The 14,173-nt window shown below is 36.2% G+C and overlaps 1 protein-coding gene across 2 annotated transcripts in view; it reads right to left on the bottom strand.

The window, feature by feature from the left end:
- Window positions 1-767: 767 nt before the first annotated feature.
- Window positions 768-14,173, bottom strand: part of IGF1 (insulin like growth factor 1) — a 77,421-nt gene continuing 64,015 nt past the window's right edge. For both annotated transcript variants that reach the window (XM_044227608.1, XM_044227609.1), the window contains exon 4: window positions 768-7,144. In XM_044227608.1, coding sequence (XP_044083543.1) covers window positions 7,085-7,144 — 60 coding nt within the window. In that variant the 3' untranslated portion in view covers window positions 768-7,084. The remainder of the gene's footprint in view (window positions 7,145-14,173) is intronic.

Here is a 14,173-nt window from a genome sequence, read left to right as displayed (position 1 = left end):
TAGAAGCTCATGGCCATAGGCAGCAAGATGTTGAGCACAAACAGGACAAGGAGGGCTAGAGGATAAGGTTAAGGAGAGCTGCGGTAACTCTGAGGGAGTTACGGGAGTCCTGGTGAGATGCACGTGGGAAAATAATGAACTGGTATTGTTAGTAATTCCTTAAAATCAAGTACAAGTCTCCTGAGCCTTTTTTACATTCAGGTAACTTTTCAAATACTTCATGGAAGTTTTAAGAAAAGGAAAATAGGACAAAATACTTTCAAACAAGAAAGTGCTTCTTCCACCCTGTGCTTCTACAAATGCTGTTGTGAGTTTGATATTCAGCAAAGATTTAGCGAGATTTATTGAAATAAAAACTCAGGGCTAAGAGACCACATTCTTATGGAATCTCACAATATGGGTGAATATTGAATGCTACTTGTGTATTATGTGCCCTGTTTGATAGAAAATCTTTTCCCAGACCCTTTGTGTCATGGATTATAACTCACTGTTGGGTTACAGTGAGTGGGATCAGTTAATTACACCTGCTTTATTGTTAATACATATATCGTACAATTCATACATCTCTTACATAGTTTGTACAAGCTCTTTGAAACATTTATTTTTAAATATAATATGTAAATTCTATAAGATATCTCCATTCTGGTGTATGATTAGTTTTATTTTTCTGGGTAAGTTTTCTTGTTTATTTGTTGCAGTGACCTCAATTAATAAAAATGCTACGTAACAACAGAATTCTTAAGGAATGACACATTACACCAACATTGTCCAAAAGAACTAATTAATCAAACATGATTAATTTTAATGTAATTACTAAAGAAAGATATATCATTTTATTATGACGCTCTAGCCATACATTTTTCCAAATATGCTTACTTAACAGTAAATGTAAGATAATGATTCAGTTAGTTACAGTTTTAGAAATCATTAGGATTGATATTCCTCTGCCATAAATGAATAATGATTTCAAATACAGAATTAATTTAATAAAAAAAATGCTTTTGAACTAAGACAGATAACGAATGACCAATCATTATTTTCTGGTTTCAAAGTAGCAGGGAAAGATTCAGTGTCTGTAAGTGTATTTATCACACTTGGCCTGTAAGTGTGATAAAACCATATGAAGCAAAACACATGTTGTAATCCCAGTTCTCATTGTTCATTAACTCTTAGTAACAGGAGATCTAACATGGTGTTTGGGGCCTTTATGTAAACTGAATACAAGCTGCATGGTGTTTGAAAGTTTTTAATTTTTTGAATAGACATTTAATGATACACAGACACAGATAAGAGATGTGAGTAGACAGTTTAAGGTTTCAGAGTCCCTCCTGCAGTGTGTTTAGCAGCAGGTACAAGATAAATAGCCAAACAAAATCAGATTAAGGGATTAACAGAAGTGACTTTGCTCTGGGTAGGTAAATGGGGCCAGTGGGTGACTTGGAAGGGATTTTTGAGTTTTTTTATTTTTCCTATTTTTATATCAGTCCATTTTGGCCAAAAGAAAATGAATAATATTTACCTTTAGGATGCAGTAGGCCTGGGCAATTAAATAAAAGGCAGATTCTGAGGCTTGCAAAAGGTTATTCTGAAGGTGTCAGGTGATTCAATAGGGATTAAGTACGGGAAACTTTCTCCATCTAAACTCCCATTTCAATTGGGCAATAACATTTGGACTTTTGTGATCCTCTTTTAAAGTTAACAATTTTTTTTTTTTCTTCAGACCCTACCAATGACAGCTGAAGAATGGGGAGAAAGAGGGACCATGTTTAAGATCAATGTGTCATCATAAATTAGGAGGGAACATGTGAAATATATATATTTTAAAGAGGTCCCTTTAATTCCAGGGTTTAAGTTTGGTCATCCTTCCATAAAATTTTGAGGCAAATACTAAATGAATAAGCACTTGGAGGAATAGAGACAGTTTCAAAAACTCCCTGGGCCTCTGTCTTATATATGAGAGGTTTCCCCAAAAAAGTGTTGCTCTAGATAGGACTTGGTTATTTCAATTGGTATCTTTATCCTGTATCATATGCATTTTAAAGTTTCAGACAGTCCTCTCATCTCCCTTTTTTTTTTTAAATAGAAATCGCACAAATATCTATGTATCAGTTTCTAACACCTAATAGGAAAGTCTTTTAGAATATTAAAATAGCAATAAGCAAATATGTACTATAGGATTAAACACTAGCATTGAAACTAACCAAAAACAAAGAATCAACAAATTTTTCCTCTTGTTTTTAGCTCCCTCATATTCTGAACTTCATGATCATTGCAAGAGAGGGGCATAAAGAACCACAATTCTTCTATTAAAAATTTTTAAAATGAATGATACCATAATGATGGATAAATCAGATTCATCTTTTGAAAACATTGATGGGAAAGCCCAGGTGATTCGAATGAGCTTGCTCTTTTTTATGAAGAGAGCCAAACATGACCTGTCTCTAATAAATTAGTACACTCTTTAAAGATTAAAAATAGGGAAAACATTTTAAATAGTCTGATTATAGCTTCAACAAGTCAAACATACACTTCTATCTAGCCTATAGTTTTAAAGAGTCTATGTGGGTTTAACTTATCATCCCTCATTCCAATATAAAAAAAGAAGAAAGAACCAAGTCATTTTTGAACATTAAGATATTCATAAAGACTGTATAAAGTAAAAAACAGAAAAAAAACCCCAAAACAAAAATAAAAACAAAAAATCTTCACAGATTGTTAGCCATCTCTTTCAACGATTTCTCATAAATTCTTCTCTTTCCTTATCAGTAGATAACCCCCATCTCGTAAGGAAATACTTTCCAACACTTCCCAATGAGATCAGTGATTGCTTTTTATGAGAGCTACTGCTCTGAGATGTTTAGTTGAAGGGAGAGTATTGTCTATAAACCAGTAAATGCCAAAGAATGACTTAAGGGGGATGTGGCAGAAGCTATTTTTAGCAGATTTAATCTATGCATTGTTTCTCTTTGTTTTTATTTTCTCCATTGCTAAATTATCTGTTTTAGAGCAGAGAGCACAAAAATCAATAAGTAACTTTATCATGTTTTGTTCTGCCGTTTGCCTATAAGGTCCTTTTTTTTTTTTCCCCTATGTATACTCCATGCTCTTGATTGAGGTGTTCAGACTGGATAACATATTGCTAATTTTGCTGAGTTTGAGAGCCAGCAGAATAACAGAGCCTTCTGACTTTACAAAAATTCCATTTTCTGTCCCTACACTCCCAAACTCACAATTTGGTGAACAGTACTCTACTTGTGAGTGATAAAAAGTTGAAAGGTGGTGGTAACTAGACCTCATGCTATTTTATTAAGCCATCTATCTATAGAATTGTTGTTTTCATACTTTAAAAAAATATGTCTATGCTTTCTTTTTTTCTTTTATTTTCTTTTTTTCTTTTTTTTTTTCTTTTTTTTTAGTCAAGTACTTTCTTAAAGAAACAATAGCACCACAGTGGCATAGCTGGCCAAACAATAAATGGGAAAGCAAGATGTGCTACATCTTTCATTTAAGAAGTCTTCCAAGTGCATAAACTAGTAACAGAAACCCTGGAGCCACAGTGCGTGAGATGGTTTCATCTACACAAACATTGACATTCCAAGAAGGGGATGGATTCCCAAGGGAAGCCAGGCTTTTTTTTTTTTTTTCCTGGTAAGTTTTTTCAGGGAAGTGATTTCTTCTTGGTATTCCATTGCTCTCTTAAATCAAATGTGTGTGTGCACGTGCTTGTGCATGTGGTGGTTGTGTGTGGGGGTGTTGCAAGTTTTTATTTCTAGAAGAATGGATTCTGATGGAAGGATACATTTACTTTTTCAGTGGAGCCTCCTCACCTTAAAATGTTCAAAAGATACTGTGATGTTATTTGGGGAACTGGGAACCAAAATTTGATCTAGGCATTCAGTTTTGTCAGTTAAATTAGAACTAAGCCTGTAAGCTGAAAGCTCATTCTCACTGATATTTACAGCTTTTTCATAAAGCTTTTGAAATTGCCTCATTTGAAAAATCCAAAGCAAAGGTTATAAAAGTTTTGAGATATGAAATTTTAGGTGCTCCTTTCTATCGGTCCCGGGTCATTCCGCTGTAGTGTGTAGATCAACTGACTTCTGAAGTTTTACATTGATCTGTCTTCTAGTTTTGGTGCATTTAAAAATTAGATAGTGAGTTAGTATAATTAGTTAATTTTTATTCATTGATTTATAATACAGTTGGAGAGGATTATGTGTCAGAAAAAATTAAAAATAATATAGTTTTGTATATTTAAGCTTTCCTCACTAGGGTGATTTTGGCTGTGAATAGAATTATTAAATGAATCAAATAAGTCATAGATATTCTTAGAATTACTATATCCAGCTGTGTCTGGAAACCCATAGGTCTGCAGAGGATTGCATGTAAAGTGTTGCTGGGAGACAGTAATTTTAGAAGGTATACATGAAGAACAAGAAATAAAAAGCAGAATGACTGTCATTTTGGAAAGGGAGGTCCTGCATCTAAATCCACAGAACACAACGGGTCTGAAAACAGATAAAGGGCAAAATGACTTCCTGTTTCTTTTACATTTGTGTGTAGTGATTACAACATTGCTCAGCGTGCCAGAGGTGCTCAATTCAAGTAATGCTGAGGATCTGAGGGTTTAAGCACTTACTGGCTGAGCAGGGGGACCCACCACATAGGGCTTCTTTTTGCATATGTTTGAAGATCCAGGAAGTCTTAGACTTTTTCTGGTTTCTGAACCTTGAGGTGAACCAGTGGGATGAAAACTAAAGATGTTATTTTTGTTTTCCATGCACAATTTCCAAGAATAAAGAAATACAATTTGCATGAAGTAATCAGGCCTGGTTGCTTTTCACCAAAATGTTTGAAGGCAGATAAAAAGACGTGAATGATGGATGATTCATTGTTTTAATAAGAAAACCTTAGTATGTAGATGGGAAACATTTTCTAGGTCACAATGGGCCTGTCCTCACTGTTGGATTTTCCTGATATCAATTTTCAGTTAAATGGATAAGATGCATCTGCAGAGGGCCAGGGGTCACTCTGGTAAGCAGACATAAGGGAAAATTTCTAGTTCTAAAGGAAAATTTTGCCTCTCAGTTAGCAACTCTAGTCAAATATATTTTAACAAAAATTTTAAAAAATGAATATGTAAATATAGCTAAGGGTGAGAGCAAAGTTTATTAAAGAAAGTGATTATTTAGAATTAGATATTATTTCAATATTTGAAATCTTGGGCCATTTTTTTTCAGATTGCCCAAAGAGAATTTGGGAAAGAGAAAGAGAACTATATTGTTCAAAATGAATAAAGTATCCTTTATAATATTACAAGAAGTATTACTAGGTTACTAGTAACTGCCTGGAAGAGTCAGTGAGTGCTAACAGATGGCATAGTCGCTCTTTCACTGGTGGAAATCTTTTTTTTTTTTCCTTTTTCTTCTTTTCCTTTTTCTCTTTGCACTTTGTATTCACAAATCCAAGTGCAGAATTCAGAGCAAATTGTAAATCGGATATTTCTTACTCATTTTGAAAGGGTTTTGAAAGAGATGGAGCTGGCAGCTTTTAACTAGGATAGTTGAATAGTTAGCAGGATAGCTACATTGACAAGAATTAGCATGTCAGGAACATTTGGCTGATCAGTTTCCTAGCTATGCCATAAATGGGTTGTTTCTATAATTCTTTGCAACCCAGAAACTGAAGGGCTCTGCCCTTGTGCCCTTCTAGCAATCCAGGATAAAATCTGGAGCTTTATCTTTGTCATCTTCATACCACCCCTGTGAGGTAGGTAGATGGCGTTTTGCCCCCATTTTGTAGATGAGGAAACTGAGGCACAGAGAGGTGAAGTGACTTGCCCAAAGTCACTAGTGGTGAGTCTGTGACAGAGTCAGCGGATGTTTGTTCCTTCAGTGAGAAATAAAAGCCAGGACTATTAAATTCCTAGCCTTCTGTTTCTTCCACTCCTCTCTGGACTCCCCAATCAAATTTGCATTAGCAGACTTGGTGTCTTAAGTTTTTTCTTGGAAGGCATCATTGGGGAACTTTGCCTTCTTTCCCAAGTGGATGGATTTTTAGGACCCTTCCCCTTTGGGTCCTCTTCGGCTCCAGGCTTCTTTTGTTTTGCTTTCACCTTTTACCGTTTTGGCCAGACTCTTTCGTATAACAAACTACAAAATAGCACCATTGTACTAAAAAACAGAGTTTTACATACTGTTTGTGATATATCCTGTATTCTTGATATGCTAAATTTACATAGTGCTCTATATGGAAAAAATAAAAAGAGAAAAGTTACCAATCACGTTGCACACTAACTCATCATTTGAAAGAACTGTTGAGAGTTTGAGACTTTCTATGCTTAAAACATATGCCTAAAAATGATTGGCCTCAAAATTGCAACTACTTGCATTTTTTTTAGCAAGATGTGGAAAAATAAAGCTTTGTGTCTAAAATAAATGATCCAACTTATATTTGGTACAGATGCCACAGATGGAATATTTTGGGTTAAAATCTTTTGGGTGTGCTACTTGACTGCTTGTTGTTGCTCTTGAGGAGGCCAAATTTGGCAAATATAGAGATGACGAAGTGGAGGGTAGAGATAAACAAACAAGATTACCAGACACTGTAAAACAAATGGCCTGTGTTGCGTAGTAAGAAGTGCAAATTAAAAAAAAAAAAAAGAAAAAGAAAAGAATAAACCACTTAGACAAGACTGCTGAATGAATGGCTCCAGCAGCCAAGACTCAGAAACAAATTTAGTGCAACTGGATCTATACAACGCCCATGCATTTGTGGCTCTTGGGAGGCAGGGACTAAGATATATTTATATATATATTTTTCTCTATAGAACATTATTGATAAAGGATCAACAGCAATCTACCAACTCCAGGACCATTGCTGCAAGGTGCAAAGCTTTTAACAATCACTCCTAAAGACAATGCTGGAATGTTTACTTGCGTATTTCATTGGGGGGAATGCCCATCTTTTGAAATGTTATCAAACTTATTTTTTTGGTAGGTCTTCTGGTGTTTATCAGGTAACTCCTACAGAGCAAATGATCCTGCCGGTGGTATGTCATTCTTCACAAAACAGGAAAGTCTTCCTACATTCTGTAGTTCTTGTTTCCTGCACTCCCTCTACTTGCGTTCTTCAAATGTACTTCCTAAAAATAAGGGAGAAAAAGTGACATTAACTGGATGAAGTTTTATGTGCCCTCCCCATCCATTTCTAACACTGGGTCTTAACCTTTCATAGTATGCCTCATCAGTCAATCTCACAGAGAGCTTGGGCCAGTTTTTTTTTTTGTTTGTTTGTTTCTAAGAAAGACATATGTAAATAGGCCTTTAGTTTTCAGTTTAGTGAAAGTTAGGCTACTTTTATGTACCCTTGGTGTCATGGGGACTAGAGATTGTCTTATAATCACACAGAAGTGTGTTTCTATTCACCCGCCGCTATCACAGATTTGTTGACCAGAAGGAGACTCTGAAAAATCCAGAATTCTGGCCTGTGGCATCTTTTCCTACTAAGAGGGGGAAAAAAAAACCCACAACACATTCTGGGATCATCCTCTGTTGTTTTAGTGCATTTTGGGAGGTTTAATTTTTGTAAAAAGGAGACATTTTTCATTTTTTTCTTTTCTTCCTATGGAGAGAGGGAGAGTTTTAGAAGTAAAAGATTGGGATGTTTTATAATTGACTTAGAATCTGTAAATCACAGATATACTGAGCTGGGTTCAAATTCTGACTCATTCAGTTTTAGTTACGTGAACTTGTGCAAATGGCAATCTCTTGTGTCTCAATTTCAACTATTAACTAGCATAATAATAGTTCCTACCTTATAGGATTAAGAATTAAAGAATTAATACCCCAAAAGATTTATAATGGGTTTGGCACATGGTAAGCACTACATAAGTATTAACAATTTATTTTTATTATTATTAATATTATTAAATCATTCTTATTATTATTTCATCTTCATTAGAAACCATTCCTGGACTAGAAACTCTGGGTTCCTTGTTTTGGTGCTACCATTCATTTATCTGCAAGCATTGCTGTTACCATCCAAGGAATATTGAGTTTTGCTTAGAATAGAAGCCCTATATATTAGAGACCCATCTGTCTCTTCACTGTTACATCCCTGTGTCTAAAACAAAGCCTGGAATATTGCAGTTGCTCAATAAATAGCTATAGAATGAATTAAATGACTATAATTACTATCTAATAATGTCCTTATACTTTTCCTATAGTTATTATTTTATACTTGAATATATTTAAATAGAAAAGTGTATTTATACAAATAAGAAGATGTGGATTAAATACAGGAGGAAATGGTATCTGTATGCATGAACATAAGGTGCTTTTTCTCTTGGTTTTACCTCTAGCCAGGAGGCCCTTACTGGAGGACACAATGAATCATTATTGGTACAGAATGAAGTTCAAGAATCCCCAATATCGCTTTCTCCCAGACATGTTTTCATCATGACCAAAAACAAGAGTTTTCACTATGGTGTCTGGAATCTCCAAATTATTCCTTCTGGCTGAGGTAATGACATCTCAACCCAATCATTCTTAGGAACTTATAGGTCATTGTAAGGGGCTTTGGAAAAATGTTCAGACCTGAGCCTGCAGGGTGTGAGAAGCTGGGACAGAATCAACTATGGTCCCTGGAAATAATACCTACTGGCGGAGGCCCATTGGGATTTGGTAATATTTCTTACATGTATTTTTCATCTCTGCGTGAAATGTTGGAGTTATCATCAAGTTCTTCAAAAAAGCTAGTTAGTACTTTATAAGTTGATGGTTAATATCCTGTACTGACTAAATAGAAAGAAGATAGTGTTACTGTGTAAATATGTTTATTAGAGTAACTAACTCAGTGACCATTGAAAACTTGTGGGAAGAAGTTTGGCATTTGTATAGGATAGCTTGAAATGCATCTGTTTAAAATACTGGCACTTTTCCCCCAGATATCATACAATTTTACCAAGTCCACTTAACATGCATTTGTAACTATATAAAGCATCCCTGTTAAGCTACCGGTAAATTTACATTCCTAATCTTACACGTTATTCTGCATTCTTAAAGGAGTTCTCCTGAAAAATGGAAGAAAAAAAAAAATGGAGCTACAGATTTGGATCACTATTGTCTCAAACTCCTTGAAACTTTTCTGTTTAGTATGCAATGGACCCTGCAGATGGTATTTGGCTCATCAAAACCCCCAAATGGTCATTATTATGGATACCACCTCTCTAGAAAACTACTAATCAAATTAAATAACAGATCTAAAAATATGCAAATTTGATTTTGCTCTGTTTTCTCTTTCACATCCATACCAGCTTAGAAAAAGAAGTTTTTAAGTATCTGGATAATGAGCACACTAAGAGAAATGCTCAAGAATGAAATAGTAGCAAATTAAAAAAATGATCAATCTTTAATCTCCAGTCTAAATATATAAACATGGAAACTAAACTGTTTAGTCTCCAGTTTAAACATCTCTGGATTTACAGAAGAAAAAGTTCAGGTATCTTCTTTATTTCCGTCCCTCTTCAAGTTCATGAGGGCTGTAGCAAAAAGAATTGATGTTAGATTGGTCAACCATACGGATCTTATCCTTTCCCCCAACAGATTCTTCTTTTCTCTCAAAGCAGAGGTGAAGTGTCAGTCTGAGCACAGGGATCCTCTGGCGTATTTCTTCTGAGTCTGTTTCGGCCTTGCAGCAAAGCCATGGGCAGAAACTCACTTGGGCAGTGTCTGCTCCAAGTAGCATGGTTCCCATGCACACACGCGTAAGGTGGAGGCCGTTCAAACCCAGCTGGGATGTTGTCTGGTTTGCATTTGGCTCCCTTCCCAGGCTCTCACATGTGACTTCTTTGTTGCAGACAATGACAGTGACAAAACAAAAGCACTCAGAGATTTGGTCCCAGTCGCATCTGTTGCTTTGCTCATTGTCTTAATTTAATTACGCTGGCCACCCTTGACAATGGGCAGCAAGTGGAGGCATGTTAGAAGTAGCCTGAGCTGGCACCCACCTTCAGTGCACTTCTTGAGGGTTATGAAACTGTCCCACATTCAGCCAAGCAAAAACTTTTCACTTCAACAGCTTGTCCAAGACAAACAAACCAGCTGAAACTGTTTCTAGTATGCAACTAGGCAGATTTTTGAAAGGAAAACAGTAGTGAGTAAATACTGTTTCCTATTGACACCAGGGAAGGTAAGATTATTTTTAAAAAAATGTTGGTCCTTTAGCTCACTCAGGTTGATTGAGAAAATTTATCATCCTGAAGGAAACGTTAACCAACTCATCAGGGAAAAAGTTTTGGAACATCTTAATTTGTGATATACATTATACTCAGATATTTAGGAAGCTGGAAAATGCCCTGAGATATTACATGACATTCACATTCTCCTATTGTCTCTTGGCTCTTATCTTAGCTCCTGGCTTTACAAAGGAAAGCAATCCACAAACTTTTTGATTAAAAAGATCACTGAGAGCTAATAACAATGGCAGTAACACAATAACTTGATTAACATTTGCAGACACCCTGTAGCTAAGATTTGGTGACTTGCTTGAGGTCACATAAGAACAAACTGATAGACCTAGGACTAATAATTAGATAACTTATTATTTTAATAAGATAGTTCTATCTCTCAGGGCTGAGCACTATATTATATATGCTAATTGCACATATTTTTCTTATTTAATTCTCCTAGTTCTCTTGCAGATGGATACTATGTCTTGCTCATTTTACCTTTAAGGAATCTGAAGCTTAGAAAAACTAAACAGCCAATTTTTTTCTGATTCTGGAACTTACCAGTTAGCCATTCTACCATATTGTTTCCCCGAAAGATAAAACATTATCAGGTGCTTCAAGGTCCAAATATCTTTCCAACAATAATAATAATTAACAGTGTTATAAGCTTCCCATGATCCCAGATGTGGTATATTTTTGTTCAGAGGGTAAGGCAAGACTTTGAATTATGGAGAGGTACCATTCCTTACCACAAGAGTGAGCTAGGACCCATTTATATTATTATTGATAGGAATCTAGTAGCACACTATTCATTTAGCAAAAGCTAACCCTGTGGATATTATAAGCCCTTCTTTTTGCCCCACCTATCTTTATGAGATTTTGCCTGAGAAACAGTATCTAAAAGAAGGATGATAATAGTCTCTTTAAATTTCATTGAGGAAGCAGTGACATTTTCAATAGACTGTGTTTCCATCTCAACTACTCCAAACAAGTAAGTATTATATGACATAAAGTCTAATAAAAGCCTGGCACCCTGTGAGAAATGCTAGGAAAATACTGTCCAGCATGGAATATTAGCAGCCTATTGTATAGCATAAAGTCCTAACTCAGCATTGACCTTCTCCTAAAAAGGGCAAAATGGCAGAGGGGGAAGAGCAATTAACATATGTAATACAGATTTCATTTATTTATTTGACAGAGAGAGACCACACACAAAAAAAACATATATAATACAGTGGATGTACTTTAGCTATTTTGCTGGTTTGGTCTGGAGACACATGAAATTGTGGAGGACAATTTAGATGTTTCAGTATCAACTTTGATTATCTCTTTACTTCAGGGAATCACAAGTTCCAATTCCAGGAGAGTTGGGTCAGACTTTCATCTCTGGGAGCCAAAAGAGTAAGTGTCATAAGAACAACTTGGTGCTTTGAGATGTGACTTTTAAAACCAAAGGACAAATGTGCACATTTCAAGAGACTTGTGGGATATTCCTGGTGGGATAGTTGCCTCTTCAACAAAGTAAAATTTATATAGACTGAATGTAATGTCATTCTGCTTAGACTCTTTCTTTTTTTTTTTTCTGGAAATTACCTCATCCTACCTTTTCTCTGGTTATGGTGGGAATGGCCATTTTTTCCCAATAAGACCCTTTTCTCTGGCCATGGTGAATGGCCCAGAGCTGGCATCTTCTCTAATGCCAAGACTGAGTATGGTGGGGATATAAGGTAGACCCATTCCTGGAAAACACAAGATTTCTTCTATTGCCAATCTTTTGATTCAGGGTCTACCCAGTGGCTTTTCTGAGTGTTTCCTTAGACTGTACAGCAGTCCAAGACACTTCACCCAACATTATCTCTGCCTGTCCTTCTTCACTTGTGGTCAGACTTACATTGTGTTCTGATGGCTTGCCCAGACTTTCCAGTTCCTCCCCTCTTTCACAAGGGTATTTCCCCTAATAATTTCCTACTCATTTAACCCTGTCTCATCTGTTTCCCCAAAGACCTGGGCTTACATACCTAGTTTGGATCCTACCTCCCCACACAGGAATTAAGGACCTTAAGAATCATTACATTGTTCTCTCCTCTGTTTCCTCTTCTGTAAAATGAAAGGGTTGGATAAGAGCACCCACCTCATAATGTTGTTATGAGTGCAGGTGATCTCCCTTACACGTTTACCTGGCATAACTGCATGTGAGAGAGCCTACTCTTTCAAGAGCCCTTGATTTTGATCCATTCTGTGAAGTTCTTTATTAGCAACACCAGTTTGCTCAGGCTTCGGTGCTATCAGAGTCCACTCTGCCTCTATCTTTGTTAAAGCATTGATGTGTTGTAGAGTAAATTGTATGTTTGTTTCCCCACTGAAAAGTAAGACCTTGAGGGCAGGTAACATGTTTCCTTCACCTCTATATCCTCCCCAGAGGCACGGTGCTTTGAACAAACATAGCAAACCTGGAAAAGCTGGCTAAATTGTTTTAATTTTTCTATAGAAGTAGTAGAATAGAGTTTAAATAGCAACCCTTGCATGGCTTCCTACTTCCAGCTATACTCTTTATGGAGACAAATAGCACAGAGCCCCCTCCTATTTTGGGACTTACAGTTGGTGGGTTATGGTACAAGAAGTATCAGTGAAAAAATGCAGAAAAGAGAGTGCAGTGCATGGTTAACACGCTGGAGTCCATTGAGTTTAGATTCTGGTCTGGCCATTAGTTAGAGCAAGACCTTGGTAAGACATTTAGCCTTTAAACCTCTACAATGGGGATAATTTTAATATTTACCCTATATACTAATGATGAAGATTAACTGAAATAATTAACTGTAATCCTTACCACAGGCATGTGCTTAATAAATACCAGCTATTCTTACTGCCCACCGACCTTTTATAGTTACTGGTATCAAAGCATATCCCATAGGAGGGTGCTGCCTTTCCCTGGCTGAAGAAAGGGAACCTATTTACTGAGTGCTCAGGGCTCCCTTGAATGCTGGGATACGAGATGTATACTTCTCTTTTCTAGAGACTGGTGCATCCCTAGGAATCCCTAGGATTTAGGGAATTTATATTTGTCCCATAATTATTCATGGATTATCCAGATTTAGCAACTTTCTTACTCTTCAAAAGATACCACCTGACTCTACTTCAAAAATTTCTGTGATGTAAGAAATCACTACCAAAATTGTTTAAAAGCCTGGAAAAAAGAAGAAAGGAAAAAAAAAAGTGCTGAAGGGTATTTTCCCTTGTGGGCAAGAGGTATTTATGTTGCCTTTAATAGTCTTGAAGGATGTTGTAAAACACTTCAGGGTTCAGACTGCTTAGACTGTTGATTTTATGGGCAGCTTGTTTAGTTAGCTGTTTGTGTTTGTGTTACATTTTTAAATTAAAAAAAAAAAAAAAGTTTAAGCACACTATCTTCCCCAGAGGGAGTTGATTTTGGAATTGCTAAAAGGTTCAAATGTCTTGGTATTTTAAAAGTGAAACACCACATTCTAGCAATTTCACTGATATGTGCTAAAGTTTCAGCACATTTTTACCTAAAAACTAGATTTGACTATTTTTTTTCCTCAAGCCTCCAAAATGCCATACATCTGACATATAACTTACGCTGGGATATTTAAAGTAGTGTATAAAGTGATTTATATTGCTATGTTCTGAGGAGATGTGAGGCCCAGGGTTGTACCTTTTGGTACATTTCAACGCCATAGTGATGAGTTCATAGGATTGGTAGGAAAGGGTGTTGCCTTCCTCCACTCATTCTTTGTGTGTGTGACACATCTGGGCAGAACACTCAAATTCTGTGTTCTAAATTTTCCTCCTCGCTGAATTGAGAGAAATTTTGGAAGTTTGGAAGACTTGTCTGAACTTTCAGGATGAACAAAATAACACTATGACAAGTTAAAGTGATTTGCATCTGTTTGAGGTTGATGGGAGCCTTTCAGCATATAAAAG

Source organism: Neovison vison, chromosome 12, assembly GCF_020171115.1.
Source record: "Neovison vison isolate M4711 chromosome 12, ASM_NN_V1, whole genome shotgun sequence".
Classification (NCBI taxonomy): domain Eukaryota; kingdom Metazoa; phylum Chordata; class Mammalia; order Carnivora; family Mustelidae; genus Neogale; species Neogale vison.
Note: the sequence above shows the minus strand (reverse complement) of the source record. Positions and strands in the feature narration are given on the sequence as shown.